The 27,485-nt window shown below is 52.6% G+C and overlaps 1 protein-coding gene and 2 long non-coding RNA genes across 4 annotated transcripts in view; 1 reads left to right on the forward strand and 2 right to left on the reverse strand.

Annotated features, from left to right (window-relative positions):
- On the forward strand, positions 1-25,798 carry KANK2 (KN motif and ankyrin repeat domains 2). 2 transcript variants are annotated; one of them, XM_077859911.1, is made up of 13 exons: positions 1-86; positions 1,359-1,580; positions 2,546-2,658; positions 3,066-4,295; positions 14,397-14,564; positions 14,661-14,763; positions 15,871-16,110; positions 16,593-16,680; positions 17,211-17,430; positions 18,213-18,355; positions 20,963-21,163; positions 21,243-21,332; positions 23,647-25,798. In XM_077859911.1, the coding sequence occupies exons 3-13, from the start codon at positions 2,622-2,624 to the stop codon at positions 23,698-23,700; spliced, it is 2,574 nt and encodes an 857-aa protein (XP_077716037.1). In that variant the 5' UTR covers positions 1-86; positions 1,359-1,580; positions 2,546-2,621; the 3' UTR covers positions 23,701-25,798. The 2 variants fall into 2 exon arrangements, with proteins under 2 accessions (XP_077716037.1, XP_077716038.1); XM_077859912.1 differs by lacking the exon at positions 1,359-1,580 and having other exon boundaries at positions 9-86.
- LOC144290555 (uncharacterized) lies at positions 20,581-24,198 on the reverse strand. Its single transcript, XR_013358147.1, has 2 exons — positions 23,560-24,198; positions 20,581-21,680 (listed from the first exon to the last, which is right to left on the reverse strand). It is a non-coding gene; the product is annotated as an uncharacterized LOC144290555 (long non-coding RNA).
- LOC144290552 (uncharacterized) overlaps positions 24,950-27,485 on the reverse strand; it is a 7,605-nt gene continuing 5,069 nt past the window's right edge. The window contains exon 3 of the long non-coding RNA XR_013358146.1: positions 24,950-26,935. This is a non-coding gene — a long non-coding RNA (uncharacterized LOC144290552). The remainder of the gene's footprint in view (positions 26,936-27,485) is intronic.

A 27,485-nucleotide genomic window follows, 5' to 3' on the forward strand; every position in this document is an offset into this window, starting at 1 on the left:
CGCCGAGGGCCGGGCGGCCGGGCGGTGGCGCGCGGAGGACGCACGGGCGGCGGGACGCAGGGACGGCGGCGGCCGGAGCGCGCGAGGCGAGTAGGACCCGAGGCTGGGTCGGGGTTCGAGTCCGGTTCGGGGTTGGAGCGTGGTCCCCGCCCCAGCCACCCCCAATCCCGGGGCGCGACCTCGCCGTTCTCTACGAGCCTCTGCCTCCAACTCTACGTCTCGGTCCAAACTTTCCGGACTCTGAGAGCCTCGTTCCCCGCCTCTCTGTCCCCTCCCCGCCTTTGGCCCCGTCCCTGCCTCTCGCCCCCGGCCCCGTCCTCCTCCGCCTGCACCTCTCGCCCTGCCTCCGCCCCATCCCTGCCGTCGCTCTGCCCCTCTCCGCCACCTCGGTCCTCTGTACCTCCTTCCCCCGCCCCGGCCCCCCTCGCCTCCTCCGCGGCCGAGCCGGGCCGGGCCCCAGACGGCGGGAAGGCGGCCCGGCCGGACGCCGGGCTGGGCCTCGGCCTGGCGGCTGGGCCGGCGTGGGGAGCGGCAGCTGTTTGCCATTAGCCGGACCCCGCAGGCCCCGCCCCCTCCCTCCACGGGGCGGGGTCACCCTTGCCCCCATCTTTGGGGCGGGGAGACCCCAGAGACGTCCGGCTTGGCTGGGAGTGGGGGCTGCAGGGAGACCCCGCGGCCATTCGGCCCCGGTCCCGCGGCCCCGCGCCCCGTTACCTGTTCCCTCTTGGAGTGTCCGCCTCGTTTTCTCCATTTCTCTCCGACCCGGTGTTTCCTTTTTTATACCCCAGGGTCCCACTCAGGGAGGGGGCCTTCAGCCACAGACACCTCCCCCATCACGCTCCCCACCTCCATCTGCGTTCTAGACCTGGAGTCGTCCTCGCACCTAGAGGGCGATCAGATGACTAGAGACCCTCTGCCTTCAGTCTCTGTGTCTGGGAAATGGGCAGAGGGATGCGGAGCTAGGGGTGAGGTGACCCTGGCAGTGGGGAATCTTCCGGGCTTAGGTTCAAGTGCAGACCCAGCCCCTTCCCCTTCTAGTGACCCTGGACAAACTCACTGGACATTTCTGTGACCCCAGATGCCCTGTTTCCAAAACAGGGCAATAACCTGTGCCTGATGGGAATGTTGTGATCAGATGAGCAGCTGGGGTGATTATTACTATTATGATTATTACTCGCCCCACCGCTTTTCACCTCCAGGGGCCCCCACGGGATATTCCGATTCTGCTTCCTGCCCGCCCATCTCTCTCAGGTCCCCAGAAAATGCTTTTGATCACCTCCCTGGTGTGTAGGGGTGAACCTCCAAGTTCTTGGTTTCGTGGAAAACCAAGTTTCATACAATTGGTTACTGTGCTGCAGGCGGCATTGGAAGCCAGAGACGTGGAAACAGAGGGTAAGAGAAGTGGAGTGAGATACACAGGCGTGGAGAGCGTGGAGAGACGCAGAGGGACGTGAAGAGACTAAGCAAAGGCACTAAGCAGGAGGCGAGCAGGGTGTAAGACTAGGAGGAGCTTGGCCGCCCCTGGAGCCCCAGCCCCGCCTTCATGCCCGGCAGGTGCCCCGCCTGGTCCATCCTCCCAGGTACCCACTGCCCTGGCCCCCCTCAGCCAGAAAGGGTCCTCCTTGGTGGGATGGGATGGGCTGGGGCCTCTGGAGCAGGGTGGCTAGAGGTCAGACAGCAGAAAGAACTGGCCAAGCTCAGGCTGAGTGTTGGGGACAAAAGGGTGCTGGCTGGTCTCCAGGGCTGAGGAGGGGTTAGTGAGAGGCTCTGATTGTCCCTCCCTTTTGCAGCCTCCAGGCACCCTCTCTTACTTCCTCCCCACCCTCCCACCCCCATGACTTCCCTGGCCACCACTCGGCCTTCTATCCCTGCTGCGCCCCTGAGCCGGACGCATCCTGGGGGGGCAGGAAGTTCTCGTGTAGCCCGGCAGCGAAACTGTTTATTTTTAGAGAAAATTGTTTCCATAAAGAGGAAAGGCTTTGCTCCTCACTGCCTCCCCCACCTCACCGACTTTCCCTCCCCCCCACTCTGGTTGGCCTGCCCCAGCTCTGCTTTGGGGTCCCCTACCCTGAGCTCCATCTCTCCTGGTGTCCCTGTGTCTCTGTGTCCTCGGATCCTTTCAGGAAGACAGTCCCTTACTCAGGGCCTCAGCCCCCTGCCCACCTCAGCCCCCATGCATCCCTGTAGCCAGCTTCTGGCCTGGGCTGAGAGGAGGGGTGCAGGAAGGGTGGGGCCTGTTAGGCTCGGGGGCCCCCAGCCCAGGGCCTTGTGGAGGCGGGGCTGTGGGAACAGCTGGATCCTGTCCAGCGGCTGGACAGATGTGCAGGCGGGCCGTGAGGTTTGGTTTCTTTGTTCCAGGCCGCGAGCCCCCCCACCCCCACCCCTTTCCACAGCCAGGCCGGGTGTGTTCCTATGAGAGGGTCCCAGACTCGGGGAAGAGGAGGGATTGGGAGGGGGACAATTGTGGGGGAAGGGTGGCCACATCCCCTTCTTCCCCACTGCAGACTCTTCCTGACTCCAGGCTCCAACATCCCCTTTTCCCCAGGTAAGCCTCAGCCAGTGCTGCAGGTGATCTGAGATAAACCCCAGGTGACTCTTGAGGAGCGTCTGCAGACCAAAGGATGGCCCAAGTCCTGCACGTGCCAGCCCCCTTCCCAGGTCAGAGGGCTCGGGAAGAAAGGGCCCTGCCCCAGGGTCTGGGGGGAAAGATAAGGCCTTGCCTCGGGGGCAGTGTGGGGGGGGGGCATGGTTACTGGGGGTAGGATACAGCCCTTCCCTGCAGGCCTGAATGAGGGCCTTTGGCTCTGCCCTAGAGGGTCTGATGGAGGAGATAGTCTTTTAGGGAAAGGGGCTGGTCTGAGACTAGAGACAGTCCCTGGTCCTTGCCCTGAGGGTTTCTGAGGGGGCAGGGCCTTGCCCTGAGACTGGAGCCACAGTTGAGCACCCAGTGGTCTCCCCTCCTGTGGGTGAATAAACCTCGACTCTCCCTGGGATGTGAACATGAGTCTTCCCCCTGAGAAGGGGACAGCAGTGTTCAGAGGCCCTGGTCTTTCTTCACGCCCCAGGGGCCCCCGGTCCAGCCTCCCCACCCGCCTTCCCTGCCAGGGAGCCTGACCCACCATACTCCGTGGAGACGCCCTACGGCTACCGCCTCGACCTGGACTTTCTCAAGTACGTGGATGACATTGAGAAAGGCCACACGCTCCGGCGCGTGGCCGTGCAGCGCCGGCCCCGCCTCGGCTCACTGCCACGGGGTCCCGGCTCCTGGTGGACATCCACTGAGTCTCTGTGCTCTAATGCCAGTGGGGACAGCCGCCACTCGGCCTACTCCTACTGTGGCCGTGGCTTCTACCCGCAGTATGGTGCCCTAGAGACGCGCGCCGGCTTCAACCCGCGCGTGGAGCGCACGCTGCTGGACGCCCGTCGCCGCCTGGAGGACCAGGCGGCTGCACCCACTGGCTTGGGCTCCCTGACCCCCAGCGCAGCAGGCTCCACAAGCTCGTTGGTGGGCGTGGGGCTGCCACCCCCAACGCCACGGGGCTCGGGACTGTCCACACCCGTGCCTCCCAGTGCTGGGCACCTGGCCCACGTGCGGGAACAGATGGCGGGTGCGCTACGGAAGCTGCGGCAGCTGGAGGAGCAGGTGAAGCTGATCCCCGTGCTCCAGGTGAAGCTCTCTGTGCTGCAGGAGGAGAAACGGCAGCTCACAGTACAGCTCAAGAGCCAGAAATTCCTGGGCCACCCCACAGGGGCCCGGAGCCGCAGTGAGCTCTGCCTGGACCTCCCAGAGCCCCTCGAGGACCCGGTGACCCTCGAGACCCGGAGCGTGGGCACCTGGGTCCGAGAGCGGGACTTGGGTGTGCCTGACGGGGAGGCAGCCCTTGCCGCTAAGGTCGCCGTGCTGGAGACCCAGCTCAAGAAAGCACTCCAGGAGCTGCAGGCAGCTCAGGCCAGGCAGGCTGACCCCCAGCCCCAGCCCCAGCCCCAGCCCCAGCCCCGGCCTCCACCAGACAGCCCCATCCGCGTGGACACTGTCCGGGTGGTAGAGGGCCCTCGGGAGGTGGAGGTGGTTGCCAGTACAGCCGCCGGGGCCCCTGCACAGCGAGCCCAGAGTCTGGAGCCCTATGGGACAGGGCTGCGGTCCCTGGCAACGCCTGGAGGGGTCGATAGCCCTGCAGTGTTCCGTACCCATGAGGTGGTAGAGACAGCGTTCCCCACAGCCACTGCATCCACTGGCAACGTCCACCTGGTGAAGAAAATTAGCATCACGGAACGAAGCTGCGACGGGACAGCAGGTGAGCCATAGTGCACGGGGGAGGCTGGGGGAGAGGTGCCCTTTGTTCCTGTGAAGGCCAAGGTCTAGCCTTAGCCCTGGCCTTCCGTCAGACCAACCACGCTGGTTCTCAGAGCCCCGGTCTCTTCACCTGCAAAAAGGGGACAGTTGTGACGTTGATTCTGTGCTGTAGGGACCATGCAGAAAAATCAGGTATCTGATTGAGTGTACGTCCTCATGTCTAGTGCATTATAAGTATCCAGAAAACAGGAGGTATTTGAGGAAGGGTCCCTAGGACTGTTGGCTTATTGAGCCAAAAAACCCATCCATTTTATTCAGTAAATGGTAGAAACCAATTTCAGTCCGGTTTAGGCAATGTATTATTCATGTAACCTGGTGACGGGTTCAGTCATAGCTAGATCTAGGTGCTCAAATATCTTCTGTGCACCTTGAGGTCTTTCTCAGGTGAGTGAAAGTGGCCCCACCACTCCAGGGATCTGTCTTTCCATCTTGGTGGAAAGGGAACTTCTCAGTCCAAATGGTGCCCATAAACGATCCCAGGAGCGCCCCTCGTTGGCCAGTGGCCGTCATGTGCCCATCACTGAGCCAAATCACAGTGTTTTTCGTTGCCCCCAGTGCAGATCCTCTAACCCCAGATCCTGGGGGTAGAGGAGCCCCACCCAAGCCCTGTGGCCTTTGAGGGAACAAAGGGGGTGTCCCCTAGAGGAAGTGCTGAGTCCTCATGCCAGGAAAGGGGATGTGGGATCTGCAAAAGACAGCTGCCCCACCACTGCCACCCTTAGGCTCCTGGGAGAAGCTGTCAGAATGAGTCATAATAATGGCAGCTGTTCTTTATCAGAGGCTAGCCTGGTGCCAGGTGCTGTGCTGAGGCTTTCAGTCATGGAAGGCTGAAGAGTATGGGCTTTACAGTTAAGCAACCTGGGTTCAAATTCTACTTCATGATGTAGCCCTAGGTGAGGGACTTCACCCCTCTGGGCCTCAGCTTCCCAATCTGTAAAGTGGCATAACGATAGTCCCAGCCCCTAGGACTCGTGACTTGATGTACACAGTGAACCCTCCAGCGCTGCCTGTTGCTGCTTCTTTTTTTTTTTTTTTAATTTTTATTTATTTATGATAGTCACACAGAGAGAGAGAGATGCAGAGACATAGGCAGAAGGAGAAGCAGGCTCCATGCACCGGGAGCCCGACGTGGGATTCGATCCCGGGTCTCCAGGATCCCGCCCTGGGCCAAAGGCAGGCGCCAAACCGCTGCGCCACCCAGGGATCCCATTGTTGCTGCTTCTGTTGATAACTTTCAGGCCCATTCTGCTCACAGCTGGGGAGACTGAGGCTCAGGGAAGAGCTGTACTTGCCCTGTGTCGCACAGCCACGAAGTGGCTGAGCCAGGATCTAAACCGAGGTCAGCCTGAACCTGCAGGGGGCTCTAAGGTACAGCCTAGGTCCCCGTCCCAGTCTCAAATGTCAGAGCCCCATGGAGGGACCAGAGGGCACATGCTGGAGGGAGGGGACCCAGCTGTGTTTTTTTGCCTTTCCATGTTGTTCCTGGCCAGCTCCAGGCACCACTCCTCTGTTCTGTGTCCATCGCAAACACCCGGCCCTTTGACTCTGGCCCCCAGCCAAGGGCTCTGCCCGGCTCCGCCTTGGGATTTCTGAGAGGCAGCCTTCATTCCAGACATGCCACCTAGGGCAGCCATGGGGCTGCCTGCCTGCAGGACACACAGACCTAGTGATGTTCCCACTGTGTGTGGGCTGCTGCCCCCAAAAGCTCTTCCTTGTGTCTCACTTAACTCCTCCTTGCTGCAGCCAGCCCCAGCCTCTGCTTTGCTTGGGCGGAGCTGGAGCTTGCCCGTTCATTTCAGTGTCTTCTCAGTCTGCAAACTTTTATTGAACATTTGCTATGTGCAGGACTCTTTTGGGCTTTGGGGGTACAGCAGTGAACAAGATAGACGAGTGCGACAAACAAATGAAGCCCCTTAGTAAATAAGTGAAGAAGTATCATTTCAGAGGAGAGGTGTTTGAAGCAAATAAAACAGGGGCGTGGGGTAGGCAGCCATCAGGTGGGGTGATGGTCTGGGTTCCAACTCTGATTACCCTGCCCCCTAGTTCTGTGCCCTTGAGCTAGTTATTTGACCTCTGTGTGTCTCATTTGCAAATGGCCAGGGGTAGGGGTGTCCTGACAGCCTGGTATCACCAGATCAGTGTGAGGCTTCAATGTGTCAGTTCCCATTGGGTGTTCCATGTGGCATCAGGCACATGGTAGGTGCTTGAGGGTTAGCGGTTGGCTCTTTAAACCAAGATGTGGGGGATCCCTGGTGGCTCAGCGGTTTACCGCCTGCCTTTGGCTCAGGGCGCGATCCTGGAGTCCCAGGATCGAGTCCCACATCAGGCTCCTGGCGTGAAGCCTGCTTCTCCCTCTGCCTGTGTCTCTGCCTCTCTCTCTCTCTCTTTCATGAATAAATAAATAAAATCTTAAAAAAAATTAAAAATAAATAAAAAATAAACCAAGATGTGAAAGAGAGGCAGCAGCCACGTGGCACCAAGGTGGGAAGAAGAGTGTTCACAGTGGGGGCAAAGGTCCTGAAGCGAGGAGGGGCTAGAGTAATGAGGCCAGACAAGCAAGGTCCAGAGGTGCCTGAGCATCAGCGGCGGGCCCTGTAGGGCTTGCAGACTGGGGAGGAGGAGCAATATGAAAAATGAAATTAGATGTACAGGACTTGACAAGCGTTGGGACCATGTGTTTAGGTCACCCAGCTTGATGGGTAGGTCCCGGAGTACTCCCTGGGGGAGGAAGTAAGGAGGACTTCTCTGCCATCTAGAATTCCCTCACTGCAGCCAAAGGGCGAAGCAGCCTTCCCCTCAGGCTGGAAAGGGTGGGTGGGGCAGGCAGAGGCTGGGAGACCTCATGAAGTCCCATCCCCCACCACCCAAAAGCAAGGCAGGGAGATGAGTGGGAGACGGGGCAGCTGGGCGTGTGCATCCGTGGGGGCTCCAAAGCTTTGAAATTTCCTTTGCTCCTGTTCAAAACATATTCCTATGACAGCAATTCATATGCTCTGTGGAAAGTTTGGAAAGTACAGAAAAATCTGGAACACAAAACAAAACCCCCATAAACCCACCACCGCCCAGACACAGCTGTTGTCAGCACTTCTGCTTCTTTCCTTCCGAAATTTTTAATGCAGAAAATAATATGTAGGTTTCAAGTCCAGCAACAGGGAACCGATGGAATGTGTTGTCTTGCAATATTTCACTTTTAAAAGCATTTAGGTAGCTTTACTTGGGGCCAGGGCGTTTCTAGACGCTCTTTTTCCATTTTAATTCATTTACATCCCCAGCACCCCTGTGAGGTGGGTGGCGTTATCATTCCCCATTTGACAGAAGAGGAAACAGAGGGCCCCAGTGGTTGCCCACTGTTCATGGAGCCAGGATTCAAACTCCGCCTTTGGTTTTCTTTGATGGAACCTGATCCCAGGGGCATTTCTTCCCGTGATTAAAAATTCCCGGGACGTAGTATTTACTGGTGAGCCACGTCGATGTCTGCTGTCATCGGGCGCCACACAGACGTCCCTCTGCAGAAACCCCTCACGTCTTCTGTTTTCTCAGGACAGGTTTCTGGAAGACCATTTTTGAGGACCATGATGTCTCTTGCCAACTTGCTTTATTCCCCTGTGGCCCCACTCCCTTCCTACACTGGGTGGCTGAGTGATTTAAATTTTTAAAAATTTCTTTTGGCCAAAGGAGGCCCAAACTGAGTTCATCTAAATTCTTCTGCTCACAGTGACCATCTCCATCTGCGTCTGCCAGCTCCCTCATTTTACTTGATTCTTTTTCCACCTCCACCTTCCACCCCCAGTGCTGAGGGTCGGTAAATATTTTCAGCTCCGTGGGCCGTATGATCTTAGTGGCAATGGCTCAATTCTGCTTGGTTCTCTCTCTCTCTCTCTCTCTCTTTTAAGCTTGATTGCAGTGAGCTTAATATGCAAAAAAATTAGCATATTTTGTGCACGAATTTTGATGAGTTTAGCGTCTCGGTTCTGCTTCTGTAGCACGTAAGTGTGGACAGTATAGAACGGAACAAGCGTGGCTGTATGAAATGCAATTTCATGTAATTTTCACATGTCCCAGATAGCATTCTTTTTTGTTTTTCCGACCATCAAGAATGCAAAAATCGTGCCCATAGTCCATAATTCGCCAACCCCTGCTCTATGCCGCTCACACTCCCCCCCCAGCCCATGTAATATCATTCCTCGCAATCCACCTTCCAGAAGCTTATTTAGACATTTCAGTGTCCTTGAAAAATATGCTCTGTGCATGCTTGATTTCCTAAAATGGTATTGTGATTTCCGAAGAAAAAAATCTTGCTGTTTCTCTCTCTCTCTCTCTCTTTTTTTATCTCTCTGTACACTCTTTTTGAACTCTCCACCCTGATGCTTATACATTGGGTTTGTCAGTCAGAAGGACCACATCGCCTTCTGCCCTAGTGTGTGCTACGCTTTTCTCATCCATACCCCCTTGGGGGCACCCAGTTATGTCCAGCTCCTGGCTGCCATGAGCAGTGCTGGTGCTGTCTTCACATGTCGCTTCCCCTGGGGTTGCTGATTCACAGGGAATTCACCATTTCACTCCAAGTTTTGTCCAATCCTCTCTGGGCAAGCTCTCCCTGTCCAAGCTCCCACCAGCCACGCTTGGATCTGAGGTGCCCATTGCCCCACATACCCACCAACACGAAGTTTTTTCTCTCATGTTTTGCCCATCGACTCTGGTGCAGGGTGGTATCTCCTTGTTTTAATGTGCATTTCTTTGATCTTTTGGTGAGATAGGGCATCACCATACATGTTTCATAAGACTCCTCTGTGAATCACTTATTTGTAGCCTTTGTCCGTTTTTCCTTGGGCAATTTTGAGAAGTTCTGACATATTCCAGGATCGAGGTTGGCAAACTACAGCCTTTGGGCCAAGTCCAGCCCGCTGCCTGTTTTTATAGGCTCACAAGCTAAGCATGGTTTTTCATATTTTTAAATGGTTGAACAATGTGAAAAGAAGAACAACATTTTGTGACACGAACAAAATTAATATGAAATTCGTGTTGTGACACAGCCATGCCCATTAATTTATATACTGTCCAGGGCTGCTTTTGCAAATGAGACCTTCCAGCCCACATAACAGAATATTTATTGTCTGGCCCCTTACAGAAAAAGATTATTGAGTCTTGTTCTAGAAGAAAATCTTTGGCCACTTCTGGCATTGTGAATATTTTCCCATAGTGTATATCCTGTCATTTAACTTTGTCTATGAAGGTTGTTGTTTTATAATGAAGTAGAAATGTTCATGTCAAATACAGTTAAACCCATCCTATTTTTCTTCTTTTGTTAATTTTTAAATTTTTTTTTTCAGATTTTATTGACCTATAATTGGCATGTAGCACTGTACCCATTCAGGGTAATCAAATAATGATTGTGATATTTGTATATATTGCAAAATAATTATTACAGTAAGTTTAGTTAATATCTGGCAGCTCACAGAGTTCCAGACTTTTTCTTGTGACAACATTTAAGATCTCCTCTCTTAGCAACTTTCAGATGTTCATTCAATACAGCATTATTAGCTATAGTCACCATGCTGCACAGGACAGATCCAGGATTTATGTATTTCATACCTGGAAATTTGTACATTTTGACCCCTTTCTCCCATTTTCTCACCCCCTTACTCAGGAAACTACCGGTCTGTTCTCTGCATCTAGGAGTTTTTTTTTTTTTTTTTTTTAAGATTTTATTTATTTATTCATGATAGACACAGAGAGGGAGAGAGGCAGAGACTCAGGCAGAGGGAGAAGCAGGCTCCATGCAGGGAGCCTGATGCGGGACTCGATCTCAGGACTCCAGGATCATGCCTGGGCTGAAGGCAGGCACTAAACTGCTGAGCCACCCACAAATCCCTTGGGGTTTTTTTGTTTTTGTTTTTGTTTTGTTTTTTTACTTCTACATGTAAGTGAGATCATCTTGTATTTTTCATATGTAGTTTGAGGTTTGTTTATTTGTTTTTAGAGACAGAGAACGAGGAGTAGGGAGAGGGATAGAGAGAATTGTAAGCAGGCTGCGCACTTAGCACGGATCCTGATGCCAGGCTTGATCTCACAATCTTGAGATCATGACCTGAGCCAAAATCAAGAGTCAGACATTTAACCAACTAAGGCACCCAGGCGCCTCATCTTTGAGGAATTTTTTTTTTAAATATTTTATTTATTTATTCACGAGAGACACAGAGAGGCATAGACCTAGGCAGAGGGAGAAGCAGGCTCCCTGTGGGGAGCCTGATGTGGGACTTGATCCCAGGACCCTGGGATCACACCCTGAGCCAAGGCAGATGCCCAACCACTGAGCCATGCAGGTGCCCTATCTTTGATGAATTTTTAAAGGAATCTTTCCTCTTCCTGAGGCCCCCGATATTCTGTTACATTTTCTTCCTGTAGCTTTGTACCTTCCTGTAGCTACATCCATCCTTCTGAGTTTTCATGTTAAGGTGTGAGGTAGGGATGCAGCTTGATTTTTCTTGGGTTGAGTGAGCTTCTTTTCCCAGCACCACACCCCAAGACCATCTTTCCCACTAATTTGTGGAAACCCCTTTGTCTTAACCCAAGCTCCCTCAGCTGGGGCCTTTGCTGGGTCTTCTCTTTTTTTGTTCCTTTGGCCCATTTCTTCCCTCAGCAGCATTTGCTCTTTTGGCCACTGTGGCTGTTTGGCTGTTTGGCATGTTTTACTATGCCCTCCTCAGCCAGGTTCCCCATCTCTACTCTTTTACTATAAGGTTGTTTTGGCTGGTCATAGACTTCGGTTCTTCCATATAAACTGTGGTGTCGTTTTGCCCTGTTCCTTAGTGGAATGACAATAACAATTTCGATCAGTTCTATTATTGTCATTGCTGTTTTAACAGTTGCAGTGCCTGACTTCGAACTCCTCACACCAGAAGGAGCCATCCAAGCTTTTGGAGACAGGGCCTGCTTTACCTTTGGGGCAGAATGGGTTATAGTGCTGCTCTGTTTCTTTTTTTGTTTGTTTCCTTTTTCTACGTCTTAAAAAATTGTGGTAAAGAACATAGAACATGAAACTTAGCATGTCTGACTGGCCAATTGAGTGGCATGAAGTACATTCACATGGCACCAGCATCCCTCCCTAGAACTTTCCCATCTTTCCAAACTGAAACTCTTAAACACAGACTCCCCATTCCCTCCCCCAGCTCTTGGCGCCCACCATCGACTTCCTGTCTGTGAATGTGACTCCCCTGAGGACCTCACATAAGTGGAATCAGACAGGATTTGTCCTTTTGTGACTGGTTTCTTTCACCAAGCTGAGTGTTGTTTCACCTGATTTATTTTTTATTTTTTATTTTTTTTTACCCTCCCAGGTCTTTAAATTAAGAGTCTTGAGTTTGGGGCAAATAACCAAGGTTCTGAACTGGCCCGTCTGCCTTCTGACACCTTCCACTTGGCCATATAGTGATTTTGTTTGTTTGTTTGATTGACTTTATTGACAGAGTTTAAAAAAGAAACCGAGAGAGCCACATAGACACCCAGCGTGTGCTTTGGTTCCCCACAGGGGCTTGGGCTGCGGCTCTGGAATCGGCCTGGCCCAGCCACACCCTGAGCTGGGTGCTGTCAGAGACACATTCTGTGGCTGGGTCTCATCTGTCCTTCACTCTGTGCTTGTTCTATTTCCTCTCTGTTCTTTTTTTTTTTTTTAATTTTATTTATTTATTCATGAGAGACACACAGAGAGAGGCAGAGACACAGGAAGGGGGAGAAACAGGCTCCCTGCAAGGAGCCTGATGTGGGACTTGATCCCAGACCCCGGAATCACGCCCTGAGTCAAAGGCAAACGCTCAACCACTGAGCCACCCAGGTGTCCCTTCTCTGTTCTTAACTCCATTTGAGTATCATAGACTTGAAGTAGTTACTGTGTATGTCAGAAAAGGTTGTAACCATTCAAGGGAATTGAAAGGAATTGCCCAGCAGACCCCAAGGCCAGCGGTTGAAATGAGACGCCCTGGGGAAGCAGTGACATGGAAGCCACACTTGGCCTGTGGGGGGCCCTGAGCAGGTTCTGAGTTGGGGACAGCCACTCACAGTGGCACTTTTATTCCTGGCACCAGGCTGGCAATCCAGGCCTGGAGCACCCTGCCACCCCACTCCCACCAACATGGGCAGGGGGCACCCCAGGGACTAGCGCCCTCAGAGTCACCTTTGTCCTCTACCAAACCTGGGTAGGGTTTCTTAAATGTGATAACATATACATATGCATGATATAAAACTTAACCATCTTAGCCACTTTATTTTTTAAAGTGGCTCCATCCCCAATGTGGGGCTTGAACTCATGACCCTGAGACCAAGAGTCACATGCTCCACTGACTGAGCCAGCCATTTGCCACCCCGCCCCCCTGTCTTTTTTTTTTTTTTTAATTCATGAGAGACAGAGAGAGAGAGGCAGAGACACAGGCAGAGGGAGAGGCAGGCTCCATGCAGGGAGCCCGATGTGGGACTCGATCCCAGGACTCCAGGATCACACCCTGGGCTGAAGGCAGAAGCTCAACCACTGAGCCACCCAGGTGTCCCCCCACATCACACCCCCCAATCTTAACCATTTTAAAGTGTCCAGTTCACTTTTTTAAAAATTTTTTTATTTATTTATGATAGTCACACAGAGAGAGAGAGAGAGAGAGAGAGAGAGAGAGAGAGAGGCAGCAGAGACGTAGGCAGAGGGAGAAGCAGGCTCCATGCACCGGGAGCCTGACGTGGGATTCGATCCTGGGTCTCCAGGATCACGCCCTGGGCCAAAGGCAGGCTCCAAACCGCTGCGCCACCCAGGGATCCCTAAAGTGTCCAGTTCAGTGGCACTAAGCACATTCACATTGTTGTACAACCACCCCCACCATCCATTTCCAGAACATTTTCATCTTCTCACACTGAAAATCTACCAGGGTGGGCTTGGGTTGTTTTTGTTTTTTGTTTTTAAGATTTTGTTTATTTGTTAGAGAGAGAGAGAGCGCGCATGCGTCCCCCTGTGAGTGGGGTGGGAGGAGCGGAGGCAGAAGGGGAGAGAAAATCTCAAGCAGATTCTGCACTGAGCGTGGATCCCAACCCATGTCTCAAGATCATGACCTGAGCTGAAACCAAGAGTCAGGTGCTTAACCGACTGAGCCACTCAGGCACCCCTACATGGGTGGGGTTTTAATTTTTATTTTCTGGGGACACCTGGGAGGCTCAGTGGATTAAGTGTCTTTGGCTCAGGTCATGATTCCAGGGTCCTGGTATTAAGCCCCACATCCGGCTCCATGCTCAGCGAGGAGCCTGCTTCTCCCTCTCCCCCTGCTCATACTCTCACTCTCTCTCTCTCTCTCTCTCAAATAAAATCTTTCAAAAAATTTATTTTGCAATAGCCCTTATTGTTTTTTTTCCTGATTGTTAAAGTGTTAACCTGCTTAAAGTTCAGAAGAAGGGAGCTGTGATATCATAACACAGCCTTGCTCTTATTAAAATACTAATAAGTCTGATCAAAGTAGCGTCTACAATTCATGATCCTCGAGCACTGTTGATGTCCAGACCTTGTTCTAAGCCCTTCCCCCCACACTGTGGTCCTCAGTCCGCACAGAAATGCCATGATGGAGGAAATGCCATTCTCCTGACGCACAGAGAGGTTAAGTGACTTACCTGAGGTCACACAGCTTGTTCATGGGAGAGTTGAGACCCTCCCATGACCACGACTCTTGGCTGTGATCACACCTCGTTTCCAGACGACCTTCAGAGTGATATTGGAGAGGTGGGGGTCACAAGCCAGGATTGTAAGGTTGCAGCGTCTTCCCTGTCCCTGACCCACTGCTGTTGCAGGCAAGAGACCGCTGGTGGAATCAGATTCTGCTGCTCATTCACTGGGTGACTCCAGGCAACCCTCTGTGCCTCAGTTTTCTCATCTGTAACAATCCGGATCTCATGGGGTGGGAAGACTTGACGAAGTGACATGAGCATCAGCCCCCAGAGCACCTGGCCCCAGGGCATGTGACCCCAAGGACCCAGCTCTTATCCACCCATGGTGAGCACCTCTCTTCCTCCCCTCCAGAGCTCCCACCGGCTCCTGCAGAGTCACCGTCGTCACCCCCAGGGGTGGAGGCCACCTCCCTGGCACAGCCTGAGAAGAGTGCAGGTGGGTCGGCTGCCCGGGCTGCTGCTGACGGGGAGCCCACCAGGCAAGCAGCCTCATGCCAGTCACAGGAGGTGGGGGGTGCAGGTAAGTGCGGGTGGCCTCCCAGGGGGACGGGGCGCTGGAGGCCTGGGCTTAGGGTCCAGCTCAGGGAGGTTCTTATGATGCCGCCCGTCCCCGCAGGTGAGCCCCAGGTCGGCGTACGGTCCATCATGAAGCGCAAAGAGGAGCCTGCAGACCCTGCAGCCCGGCGGAGGAGCCTGCAGTTTGTGGGCGTCAACGGCGGGTGAGAGGGGGGGCCTCCCCTTCCCCCAGCCCACGCTACCACCCTTTCCTCAGCTTTTACCTTCCTCCTTGTTCCTTGGCTCCTTCATGTCCAAGAATGCCCCCTGGTCTGGGCCCCTTGTTTTTTTTTTGTTTTGTTTTTTGTTTTGTTTTTTTTTTGGGCCCCTTGTTTTGATTCATTACTGGAACCAAAGCACAGTAGCCACTTGGGGACACCGAGGCACTTCGGGGCCAAGTGACTTGCTGGAGCTCACACGGCCACCGGGAATCAGACTCCCGAGCCTGGGCCGCAGCCTCTGCCCCATGCCCCTCCTCAGACTGTGTCAGGGGAGGCGTTGGTGTCCCCAGAGAGGACACTGAAGGAGGGGATGAGTGTGCTGCAGGATAAGCAGAGAGCGCCTGGAGGGGCTCAGTCGGTTAAACATCTGCCTTTGACTCAGGTCATGATCACAGAGTCCCAGGATCGAGACCTACATCAGGCTCCTTGCTTGGCAGGGAGCCTACTTCTCCCTCTGACCCTCCCCGTTCTTGTGCTCGCTCTCTCTCTCTCAAATAAAGAAATAAAATCTTTAAAAAAAAAAAAGGATAAGCAGGAGCTACCAAGTGAAGAGTGGGGGTTGGGAGGGCACTCCCGGTAGAGGGCACAGCCTGATAAAGGCTCTGGTGAGAGGAAGCAGTGATACCCTTGAGAAGCAAGAGGCACAGGAGGTTGGAGTCAGGGACCATTTGGGGGCTTGACTGCTAGGCCCAAAAGCTTAGGCTTTGTCCAGAGGCAGCAAGAAGCACAAGAGAGACCTGTTTGCAGTGGGTTGAGGGACCTGCGTAAGAGGCAAAGGGGGAAGAGGTGGAAGGTGAGAGCAATATTTCTCCCTGACCCACCCTGAGCATTATCACAGGCTGAGCTAGTGTTTATTGAGCACCTACTGGGTGCCAGGTGCTGGAAGGCACATCCCTGCAGCTCTGTGACGTAGATACTGCCATTACTCCCACCTAACAGATGGGGAAGCCAAGGCGCAGAGCAGTCAAGTTGTCAGAACCCTGTGCCCTCCCCTGCCATGTCCTGTCCCATCTGCAGCATCTCCTCACTCTGCCCGTCCTTCCTTCCCAGATACGAGTCCTCATCTGAGGACTCTAGCACAGCAGAGAACTTCTCGGACAATGAGAGCACAGAGAATGAGGCCCCAGAGCCAGAGGAGAGGGTTCCAAGTGTGGTCGAAGCCCCCCAGCTCAGGCCCTCGGGGACAGCAGCAGCCAAGACCAGCCAGGAGGAGTGCCAGCTGCCTCGGGAGTCTCAGCACGTGCCTGTGGCGGAGGCAGCATCAGGAGCGAATGCAGAGGAGGAGATCCGGTCAGTTTTCTTTGTTAGGAGGGACTCAGACAGGGTGAGGTGGGTGACTTCTGCCTCAGATCTCACCATTCATGCCCTCTGAAGGAACCTCCCATCAGTCATACACACCTTAGTCTGAATTAGCAAACAAGTGCTTTCTCCTGGCTATCGGAAGGTCTACAGGCTTTGATAAACTGATGCAGGCAGTTTGGGTTATTGGGGTTAGAATTTAAGTGGCAGGCAGAATTTGTCCTTAAGCCACCCACTGTCTTTGGGATGAATGCCCCACCTGCCCACATGTTTGAATCTTTTTTTTTTTTCCACCCTGATGAAAAATCTGCCTTTGGGCAAAGATTTTCTATCCACTACTGCCCACTTGGAATAAACTTTAGTCTGTGTGTCCACTTTCTCTTGGAATCTGTGTGTTCCCCCTGTCTGTGGTCACCCAGGAGGCCGAGGTGAGTGCTCCCAAGGTAAACTTCCGTCTTGTCCACCCCTTGCAGGATGGAGTTAAGCCCCGACCTCATCTCAGCCTGCCTGGCCCTGGAAAAGTACCTGGACAATCCGAATGCCCTCACTGAGCGGGAGCTGGTATGATGGGGCCCTGGGTCCGGGGTCCCCTTCTTCCCTTCCACCCCTACCCCAGCGTCTCATCCACAGTGTCTCCCTGTGCCGGCTTCGAAGGGACTCCAGGATCCAAGCAGAGAGCTTGGGAGGTGGGGTGGTCGGGCTTGGGTCATGGGCCTTGGATGGGGGCCAGGGTGGTGGGTGGGGCCGGAGACGGTCACCTGTTGGCAGTCCTGGCCTCTGGTTCCTGTTGTTTTGGGATCTTGAGGGAGGCGGTGCCACATTTCTCTTGTCTGGTGTCCGTCCTTGCCTCTGAAGAGCACATGCGCAGGATGGAGATGCTCACACCTTCCTTGGGGGCACACCTGGGCCTCCCTTGTCCGGGACGGGGAGACGACACTCTTTAGTGCAAGGGGCTTACCCAGGGAGGGTTGTCCACGCTTCTCCTTCAGGCTCTGGTTCAGGACGGGGGTGTCCACACCTGGGGCTCAGTCCAATTGGCGGGGAGCAGGCTGCTGCCGCCCTCTTACCCTTCTCCTCCCCTCCTCATCCAGAAAGTGGCCTACACCACGGTGCTGCAGGAGTGGCTGCGCCTGGCCTGCCGCAGCGACGCCCACCCCGAGCTCGTGCGGCGCCACCTGGTCACGTTCCGGGCCATGTCAGTGCGCCTGCTGGACTACGTGGTCAACATCGCCGACAGCAATGGCAACACCGCTCTGCACTACTCCGTGTCTCATGCCAACTTCCCCGTGGTACGGCAGCTGCTCGACAGCGGTGAGCCAGTGGGGCAGGACGGGGGGGCCCTGGGCAAGTGGGCTGGCTGCTACCCCCAGCTTATGGTCTGATGGGGGAGACACTGCCTTCATAGTCTCTTGAGGGCATGCCAGCCTTCTGGTCTGATGGGGGGACGCTGTCCTCCCTGTCTGGTGGAGGAGACACCACCCTCCAGCCTGGTCAGGGAGGTACAGTCCATACCCATAGCCCCCGCACACTGGCGAAGGCAGACACAGTCTTTGTGTAGACTTTTCCACCACCCCCAAGGACCCCTATGTGATGAAGGTGACCTCTCTGGAGCCATGGTCTGAGAGAAGGCCATAGCCTCCCTCCTGGGACTTCAAATATGTGGTCCTTGAATAGGCAGGAAGAAATCTGCTCTTCCCTGGTCTAACAAAGAAGATAACAGCCTCCCAGACTGATGAAGGAAGCAGGGCCCACAATCTGATGGAGAAGGTAGAGGCTAGTCTGAAGGGGGACTGGCTCTTCCAGATTAGTGGAGAAGACACAGTCCCCTACTCTTAGCCCTAAACCTGCGTGCCAGTGTCAGAGTCTCCAGGCTGATGAAGGAGACACAGTCTCCCCCTCCTTAGAAGTCCCTCATCTAATGGGGCAGCATAATAGAGGTGCAGACCCTGGGGCAGAATGGGGCACTCAACCTGGGGAAAGGTAGGACTCAGGCCACAGCTAGACTGTGATAGCCAAGACGTTGCCTGGTTCTCATGGGCCCTCCCCCAGTTTTGAGGTCTGAGGGTCCCACTCCTCCTTACCACCCCCCCCAGGTGTGTGCCAGGTAGACAAGCAGAACCGTGCTGGCTACAGCCCCATCATGCTCACTGCCCTGGCCAACCTGAAGACCCAGGATGACATCGAGACTGTCTTGCAGCTCTTCCGGCTTGGAGATGTCAATGCCAAAGCCAGCCAGGTACAGGCCCTTGGTGCTGCAGACCCCAGTGGTACTTCTGCTTTCCGAGCCCTGGCTGTGCACCAAGCCCAGGTGTGATATCATTCCGTGCCCAGGGGGAGAATCCCCACTGCACGGAAGAGGAAGCTGAGTCTCAGAGAAGCACTCATTTCTTCCAGGTCAGACTAAAGGAGGTGGGATTTGAACCCAGCTGATCTAGCTTTAGAACCCCATTCTTTTTTTTCTTTTTTTTTTTTTCAAGATTTTATTTATTTGACAGAGTGAGAGAGAGCACAGTAGGCAGAGTGACAGGCAAATAGAGAAGGAGAAGCAGGCTCCCTGCTCTTCCAACTTGGGGCTTGATCCCAGGACCCCGGGATCGTGACAAGCTGAAGGTGGATGTCCAACCGACCAAGCCACCCAGACCAGATGCCCCTAGAACCCCATCCTTAATGACCTGCCTGCCAGACTGCCTCTGATACAGGGCCTTCCAGTGGAGATGGGTTGTGGGGTGTGGGAGGGATCCTCCACCTTTCTTAATCTGACACCATCCCACGTCGTGCTTGGTAATTCATTGAGCAGCAGCTGAAGATGCTAGGGATTCAGATGGTGGACGAGCGGGCACATCTCCGCCCTCCTGAAGTTCACTAGCGGCCTGGAGCTCTGGGAGCTGAGAGCATTCCAGGCAGCACAGAGGCTTGGAGCAGGTTTGGTCAGGGGCTGCAGAAAGCCACCAGCGGCATTTAACCAGGGCGGTGGCAATGGCCTGCTTTCTGATTTGAAAAATCTCCCTTTGGCTGCATGTTGGGGAGCAGAAGCCAGGAGACCGTGGAGGTGACTGGGGCATGGACAGGCACCTGGGCAGAAGGGCAGCCAGGACTCTATGGGGATAGCAGGAAAGGGGGGATTTGCAACAGCTTAAAGACAGCGAAGGAGAGGCGCCTGGGTGCCTCAGTCCGTTAAGTGTCTGCCTTCAGGTCAGGTCATGATCTCAGGGCCCTGGATTGAGCCCTGTGTCAAGTCAGGCTCCCTGCTCAGCGGGGAGTCTGCTTCTCCCTCTACCCCTCCCCTGCTCATGCTCCCTCTCCCTCTCTCAAATAAATAAATAAAATCTTTAAAAAAAAAAAAAAAAAAACACAGGATAGAAGCAGGGCTCTGTCACAGGGCATAACGAGCAAGAACAGACCCTGCTGGCTCTTCTATTGATTTAGTTTTGTTTTTTTTTTAAGATTTGATTTATTTATTCATGAAAGACACAGAGAGGCAGAGACATAGGCAGAGAGAGAAGAAGGCTCCTCCCCATCAGGGAGCCTGAAGTGGGACTCGATCCTTGAACTGGGATCACACCCTGAGCCAAAGGCATACACTCAACTGCTGAGCTACCCAGGCGTCCCTATTGATTTAGTTTTTAAGTAAAAACAGTATTTCAATGGTTTACTTATTTTAACTGAGGTGAAATTCACATAAGAGTATCCATTTAGGGGCACCTGGCTGGCTCAGTTGGTAAAGCATGTGATTCTTGATCCTGGGTCCTGTTTGAGTTTGAGTGCCACCCTGGGAGTAGAGTTTACTTAAAAAAAAAAAAAAAATAATAATAATAATAATAATAAATGGGTTCTGGATGGCTCAGTTGATTCACCATCCAACTCTTTAATTTCTACTCAGGTCATGATCTCAGGTCATGAGATCGAGCCTTGTGTTCGGCTCTGTGCTAGGCATGATGCCTGATTAAGATTCTCTGCTCTGAAAAAAAAAGATTCTCTGCTCTGCCCCCTGCACATGAGCGTTTTCTCTCTCTCTCTCCCTCTCTCTCTCTTTCTCTCTCTCTCTCTCACACACACACACAAATAATAATTTAAAAAATATTATAGCTTTTAAAGTATACAATTCAGTGGCATTTAGTACATTCACAGTGTTGTACAACCATCACCTCTATCTACTTCTAGAACATTCCTATCACCCCAGAAGGAAGCTCTGTGCCATTAGCAGTCACTCCCCATCCCCTCTCCCTCTGTTCCTGGCAAACACCCATCTGTTTTCTATCTCTATCGATTTACCAATTCTGGATATTTTATATAATTAGGATCACATAATACGTATTCTTTTGTCTGGCTTCTTCCACTGAGTGTAACATTGTCAAGATCCGTCCGTGATGCGGTGTGCATCAGTGCTTCATTCACCTCTAAGGCTGAATGATACTCTGTAGTATGGGTATATGACAGTTTGCTTTTCCATTCAGCCACTAATGAACGTTGATTTAATTTTTATTGAGGTTCAACTGACATACAGAAAAGTATACAAATCTTAGATCAATAAGTTTTTACATCTATATTTACATCTGGGAGCTAGGAATCAGCTTTAGTTGGGGATGGGAGTGGGTAGGCAAGTAACACCTCTCCAAAGAGGAAATGTTTAAGCCAAAACGTGAGGGATGAGGGGACAGCAGGAAGAGAAGGAACCAGCAGGTGCAAAGGCCCGGTGGTGGGAGGAATTGTTTGAGATCTAGAAGGCCAGCAAGTGGGGATACTGTTAATATCACAGTACTTGGGAACCACGGAAGGTTCCAGAGCAAGGGTGTCATGCCTTGGGGCCTGCATGGTCCATAAACCTTTTCCTTGCCCTGCCCAGGCGGGACAGACAGCCCTGATGCTGGCGGTCAGCCACGGACGGGTGGATGTGGTCAAAGCTCTGCTGGCCTGTGAAGCAGATGTCAACGTGCAGGATGATGACGGCTCCACGGCCCTCATGTGCGCCTGTGAGCACGGCCACAAGGAGATCACAGGGCTCCTGCTGGCTGTGCCCAGCTGCGACATCTCGCTCACTGATCGCGTGAGTCCCCACCCAGGTGCACCCCGGGGAGGGCGGGAGCCCAGCTCGGGGCCTCGTCATAGCAGTGGATGCCTTACAGGACGGGAGCACAGCTTTGATGGTGGCCTTGGACGCCGGGCAGAGTGAAATCGCATCCATGCTGTACTCTCGCATGAACATCAAGTGCTCTGTGAGTGTCAACCCTGGCAGGGTGGGCGGTGGGGACTCTGGGCTGGTGCTGTGTGCAGCCCATGCTTATTGAACCTTCCCGGTGCCCCCATGAGGAAATGAGGCACGGACAGCTGAGACTACATAATAGCATTTGGACCTGGATCTGTGGTTCCAAATGCATGCTCTTAATTACCATCCACTCATTTGAGAAATATTTACAGAGCACCCACTGCATGATAGGCCCTGGTACTCACAGCGCTGAACCAAACAGGAAATGGCTTCTGCCCCCACAGAGCAGGCATCGTAGCAAGATACAAAATATGCAAATCACTGTGTAGCCAGGGGACAGTAGCAGCTGGAAAGAAACCTGAAACAGGATAAGAGGGACAGTGAGAGTGGGGACCTACTGATGAAGAGGAGGAGTGAGTTGTGTGGCTGTGCATGCAGAAGGAACAGCCGTTGCAAAGGCCCTGAGGCAGGAGCATGCTTGGTGTGGTGTGGAGCATCAAGGGCTCCAAGGGGAGGAGATGAAAGCGAGGAGGTGATTCCATAGATCATGAAGGATCTTTTGGGCCACAGTGAGGACTTTGGCTTTTACTCGACTCATGTCAGTGTATGAAAGACCTTGACACGTCTCCCTGTAAAGAAACCTCACCTGTGTCTAACTTGGCATTTCTCTATTTGAGCATAGAAACCAGGGTTTTTTAAGAAATCATGCACAAAAAGAAAAAAAGGAAATCATGCCTGTTAGCAAAAAACACTCTCAGGAAGCCTGACAGGATAATTTTGATACTTGCTCTATCCTTTTTTTTTTTTTTTTTTTTTTAAATGTTTTAAGCTTAGTTTATTTTTTTTTATTTTTTAATTTTTTTTTTTAAATTTTTATTTATTTATGATAGTCACAGAGAGAGAGAGAGGCAGAGACACAGGCAGAGGGAGAAGCAGGCTCCATGCACCGGGAGCCCGACGTGGGATTCGATCCCGGGTCTCCAGGATCACGCCCTGGGCCAAAGGCAGGCGCCAAACCACTGCGCCACCCAGGGATCCCAATACTTGCTCTATCCTAAGTGTCTGATGGAGGAGAGAGCTGATCCAGTCTGAAGGAGGAGACAGGGGCACTCCTCATAGGTCTCTAAAACGATACCCTTGTCTGATGGAGGAGACAAGCTCTTCCAATCTGATGGACTGTATGCTAAGTGCCTCTCAGCCATGATTTCTCGAACCCTCCAGAAAAGCCTGACTCAGCTGTACAAAGTACTGTTATCATTTCCATTTTTCTGGTGGGGAAACTGAGGCTTAGAATGGTTACAGCCCCCTTCCCCCCAACAGCCCAAAGTCCCACGGATAGGAAGGGGTGGAGGCCCCCGGGGGCATCTGACTCCAGACCTTGGGCAGGAATTTCATGTTCCTTCCTCCTCACTCTACCTTGAACTTGCTCTGGCCTCCCTGAGGCACATCTGGAGCCTGGCTCGGGGGTGGCATGGTGAGCATTGACTACAGTGACCCCCCCCCTCCAAACAGAAGGGGTCTTCGGCTTCTTACTAAGGCTCTAGGTTTTTCCAGCTTCATTCCCCAGGGTGTTGGGTCACCTGGGACTCAGTTGTGGTGCTCAGAGCATCACCTAGGGATCAGCTCAGCCTCAGTTTTTTTCAACTGGAAGATGGGAGTGTTAGGACCAGGTGATAACCTGTTGTCTGATACGTGGTCCTGCCCCCAGGGACTCCTGAGGGACAGACCCCAGTCCTCCATCTCTGTCCACCTGGACCACTGCTGTTGCCTCCACCCTGGCACCCACCCTCACTGCCTCCTCCAGTCTATACTCCCCACAGCAACCAGAGGTCATCGTGAACCCCTGAGTTAGGGTACATCCCTCCTCAGCTCACAGCCGTCTTTGGCTGTCCCCCTACTTGGAGAAACAGCCAAAGTCATCCCCAGAGCCCACCAAGCCTTGCACCAACTCCCTCCTCTCCCCCCCTCTCTTCTTCTGCACCTTGCTCAGGCCACTCAGCCTGTCCGCTGCTCCTGCCTCAGGGCCTTTGCACTTGCTGCTCCCACTGCCAGAATGCCCCACCCCTTGGCTGGCCCCTCAGCATCACTCAGCCCAGAAGGCCCCCTGCCCTGACTACCTGTACCCCACTTTCATTCCCCTCCATCCTTTAATCCGTGATGAAAATCCTCCTCTGCATTCGTGTGCTGCTCTGAACATCCCCTCCTCGAGGCCAAGGGACCGCGTTCTGTTCACTCACCTCAGCCACAGGGCCAGCCAACAAGGTTGGCGCCACGTAGGCATTGGCAGTGATGCCAAACAAAAAGAATTCTGCTTCTTGTTTCAGTTTGCCCCGATGTCAGATGACGAAAGCCCTGCGTCATCCTCTGCGGAAGAGTAGCCGTGAGGGAGACCAGCCCCAGAGCCAACCGTCCCTCCTCCCTTGCCCCTTGTCTCCTCCCTCGCCAGCCCCCACGCCGACCCACCGACCCACCGACCCACCGAGGCCCAAGTCTCAAAGGCAAGTGGGGTTTTCCTTCCGCTTCCCAGGAGGAACTGCAACAAGACTCCAGCCTAAAGCGGGTTTCTCCCTGGTACGCCAGTTCAAAGCGGCCGCAGCGCAGACTGGAGCTAAATTCTTCCATAAATTGGCGCCAGTGGCTGATGCTGGGGCGTGGGTTTGTGAAGAACAAGAACATGGAGAACAATCAGCTGGCAATTATGCATGGAGCGGGGTGAAAAGGAGAATACCGTATTTTTGAGTCATTATCGGGGGAGTGGGGGAAATCCTATTCCTTGTTGCCAAATTTGAAAGTCACTGGAATTGCATATTTTCATCTTAATCCCGAATGTCATTATGCGCGGGTCACGTCTGGAGTGGCTTGACACCCCCGCCCCCTCCCGCCCACCCCACATTTACTTGTCTGCCAGATAATAGTGTTTTGTCCACTTCAAACCCCCCCCCCCTAACCGCTTTCTTGGGAGAATATTCTTCTGGTCTCTTCGCAAAGCCAGATTCTGTCCTTGTCACTCAGGGCTGGAAGCTCAGTCCTTCCTGCTGCTTCCAAGTCAGGGGGGCTCAGGACCCAGCAGCCGAGATATGTGAGCAGTTCACATGCAAGAATCACCCAGAAATCCGTCCCCTCCCTGCGTGGAGGCCCTGGCAAATATTAATTTTCCTAGAAAATCCTTCAGACCTAGGGATGCAGGAAATGAAATCGGTTCCCAGAGCAGCTGCCGCGTCCCTGGGCTTGGAACCCTGGTAACACGGGGGCCGCCTTCCACCTCCCCAGACTCCAGAATTTCTCTCCTCAAAGGAGGGGGGATAAAACAGGGCATGCGCTTGCTGGCAAAGCACAGGGCAAGCTCCAGAAACTCCATGTGTGCACAATTAAAAGTTGGCTGCCCTCGAGGGCTCCCAGTGCAAACTTAAAGAGACAGGGCTTTGCCGAAAACCAAACAAAGGCCAGCTGGGGTTGGTGATGGTTTTTTGTTTTTTCCCTTTTTTCTTTTTCTTTCTTTCTTTTCTTTCTTTTCTTTCTTTCTTTTTTTTTAAAACAACCTATGGGCTTTTCGGAGCTGCCTGGACCAGGGCCTGCTGGAAATCAGGCTCACCAGACACACACAGTTTCCTTCATGGCCTGTTCTGTCCTCAGAATCTTAACAGAGTTTTCTTTCCAGTTCCTTCCTTTGGTGAACAAGAAAAAAAAGGGGGGGCGGGTGGGGGATGGGCTCGGAGCCTTGAGAAGTGCCTTGTGACAGACTGGGAGTCAGATCCCCAGCTAATCAGCGTCCTGTCCCCTCTCGTCCGGTTCTCAGCTCAGCTGCCAGGGTCGGAGCCAAACCGCAGCTGGACAGAGCGAGCCCTGAGTGCTCATGTTCATTCAGGAAAGCGAAGTGCTGGCTTCTCTCCTAGGAAAGAAGGGGTTTCTTGGCTTGATGGAGTCTGGCGTGCTTTGATTTTGACAGCAGGGAGGTACCTGAGACAGAAGAGCTTGGACGGTCAAAGAAGACACCCTCGATTGCGTGTGCATGCATGCGTGTGTGTGTGTGTGTGTGTGTGTATGTAAATTGGAGAGAAAACAAAAACAAAGCTGACTGGGGACGACTGCTGTGTGTGACACAAGGCCAGGACTTTGGGCAGCTTTGAGATATGGTACCAAAGCTGTACGCCTGTGTGTCTGGCCCCTGAGCCGGCCCTTGGGTTTAAGCTCCTAGAAGCAGCTCATTGACAATACCACCACCGCCCCCCAAATAAGTCTCTGTTCATCCCTGCTTCCCTTCCCCTACCCACTGGGCTCGCTGTGCTAGACTAGGCTCCAGGGACGTCCCGCCTTAGTCCCTGTTCTCACGTGTATTCGTTCGTGACCTTTAGCTCCACTTTCCGACCACGGTACGTCCATAAAGACAGTATTACACTTAAATGAAGTATTCCTTTTTGTAATCGCGTTGTAGAAGGTAAAAGAATTTAATAAAGCTACCGTATGATAATGTCCACACACGAATGCCTGGTCTTTGTCTCACTGTGCTCCTCTTTAAGCTTTAAAATAGATCTCTTTTTAAAAATGAACTTAGGTGCCAGCAGTTTGGCACCATCTTTAGCCCGGGGTATGATCCTGGGGTCCTAGGATCGAGTCCCACATCGGGCTCCCTGCATAGAGCCTGCTTCTCCCTCTGCCTGTGTCTCTGCCTCTCTCTCTCTCTCTGTCATGAATAAATAAAATCTTTTTTAAAAAATGAACTTATTTTGGGGGCGTCTGGGGTGGCTCCATCGGTTAAGCATCCGACTTGGTTTCAGCTCCAGTCATGATCTCAGTGTCATGGGATGGAGCCCCACATTGTGCTCCACGCTCAGCTGGGGGTCTGCTTGGAATATTCTCTCCCTCTGCCTCTGCTTCATCCCTCCCCACCACCCACATGCACTCTCAAAAAAACATTAAAATTAAAATGGACTTACTTCAAACAATGGTCAGAGCAACAGAAAAGTGACAAGAATAATACAGTAAACTCCCTACTGCTCTGCACTACGGGGTTCTGTCCCGGGGTTCTATCCCAAGTGGCTATTTCCATTTAAATGTAAATTAGTTACAATTAATTTGTGCTCCTTAAGCACACGTGCCTGGTGGCTACTGTATTGAACTGTGGAGGTATAGAACATTGCCATGTTTGCAGCAAGTTTTTTTTTTTTTTTTTTTTTTAAGATTTATTTCTTTTAGAGCAGGAGCAGGAGGGGCAGAGGGAGAGAGAGAGTCCCAAGTAGATTCCACTGAGCACAGAGCCCAACATGGGGCTCGATGCTATGACTCCAAGACCAGAACCTGAGCTGAAACCAAGAGTCAAACGTTCAACTGACTGCATCACCCAGGCGCCCCTGCAGAAAGTTTTAATGAACACCCACTGTGAACACCACAGAAAAAGATCTTTACTGATATTTTTTTCCCTCATGATAAAATACTTCATAGTGATTGCAAAAGGCAAAATTCTAAAAATACAGAAATGAGGGCACCTTGGTGGCTCAGTTGGTTAAGCATCTTCCATCGGGTCATGATCTTGGGGTCCTGGAATTGAGCCCCATATCAGTCTCCTTGTTCAGTAGGGAGCCTGCTTGTCTCCCTTTCCCTTGGTGATCTGTCTCCCTGTCAAACAATCAATAAAATATTTAAAAAGTTTAAAAAATAATATAGAAATGTTTGGCATAGTGGAAGATGCCATGGTTCCAATTGGTGGAAATGTCTGCTGTTGTCAACTCACTGGGGTATCTCCTGCCAAAGCTTTTTCTAATAAGTTGAATCTTTAACATTGTGTTTTGCTGTTTGATTTTTTATCAAGGCATCATATGCATACATTTTGTGCACCCACCATGTACAAAAGTGTATATAACTTTATGACTTTTGACAAAGAGTATCCCTAGGTCAGCAGCAGGTCAAGAGGTGGAGCATCCCCGCTGCCTTTCCCTGGGTCCTGCCCCTCACTTCCCTCAAGGGTGATTAAAGATGGCTCTCCTTACCTCTCTTCTTGTTTTCCCTCTGGAAAGTTATGTGTTTCTGAACTAAAAGGTCTACTCCCGTCAGTTTTCTAGAGGGGTCTGTGAGTCAAGAGGCCTTCCAGAAGCAATTGCTGGGGACCATCTTGTCATTGTTAACTCATTCAGCTCATATTTTGTTCCCTTGTTCCCCAATACCACCC

The sequence above is a fragment of the Canis aureus genome, chromosome 19 (assembly GCF_053574225.1).
Source record: "Canis aureus isolate CA01 chromosome 19, VMU_Caureus_v.1.0, whole genome shotgun sequence".
Lineage (NCBI taxonomy): Eukaryota > Metazoa > Chordata > Mammalia > Carnivora > Canidae > Canis > Canis aureus.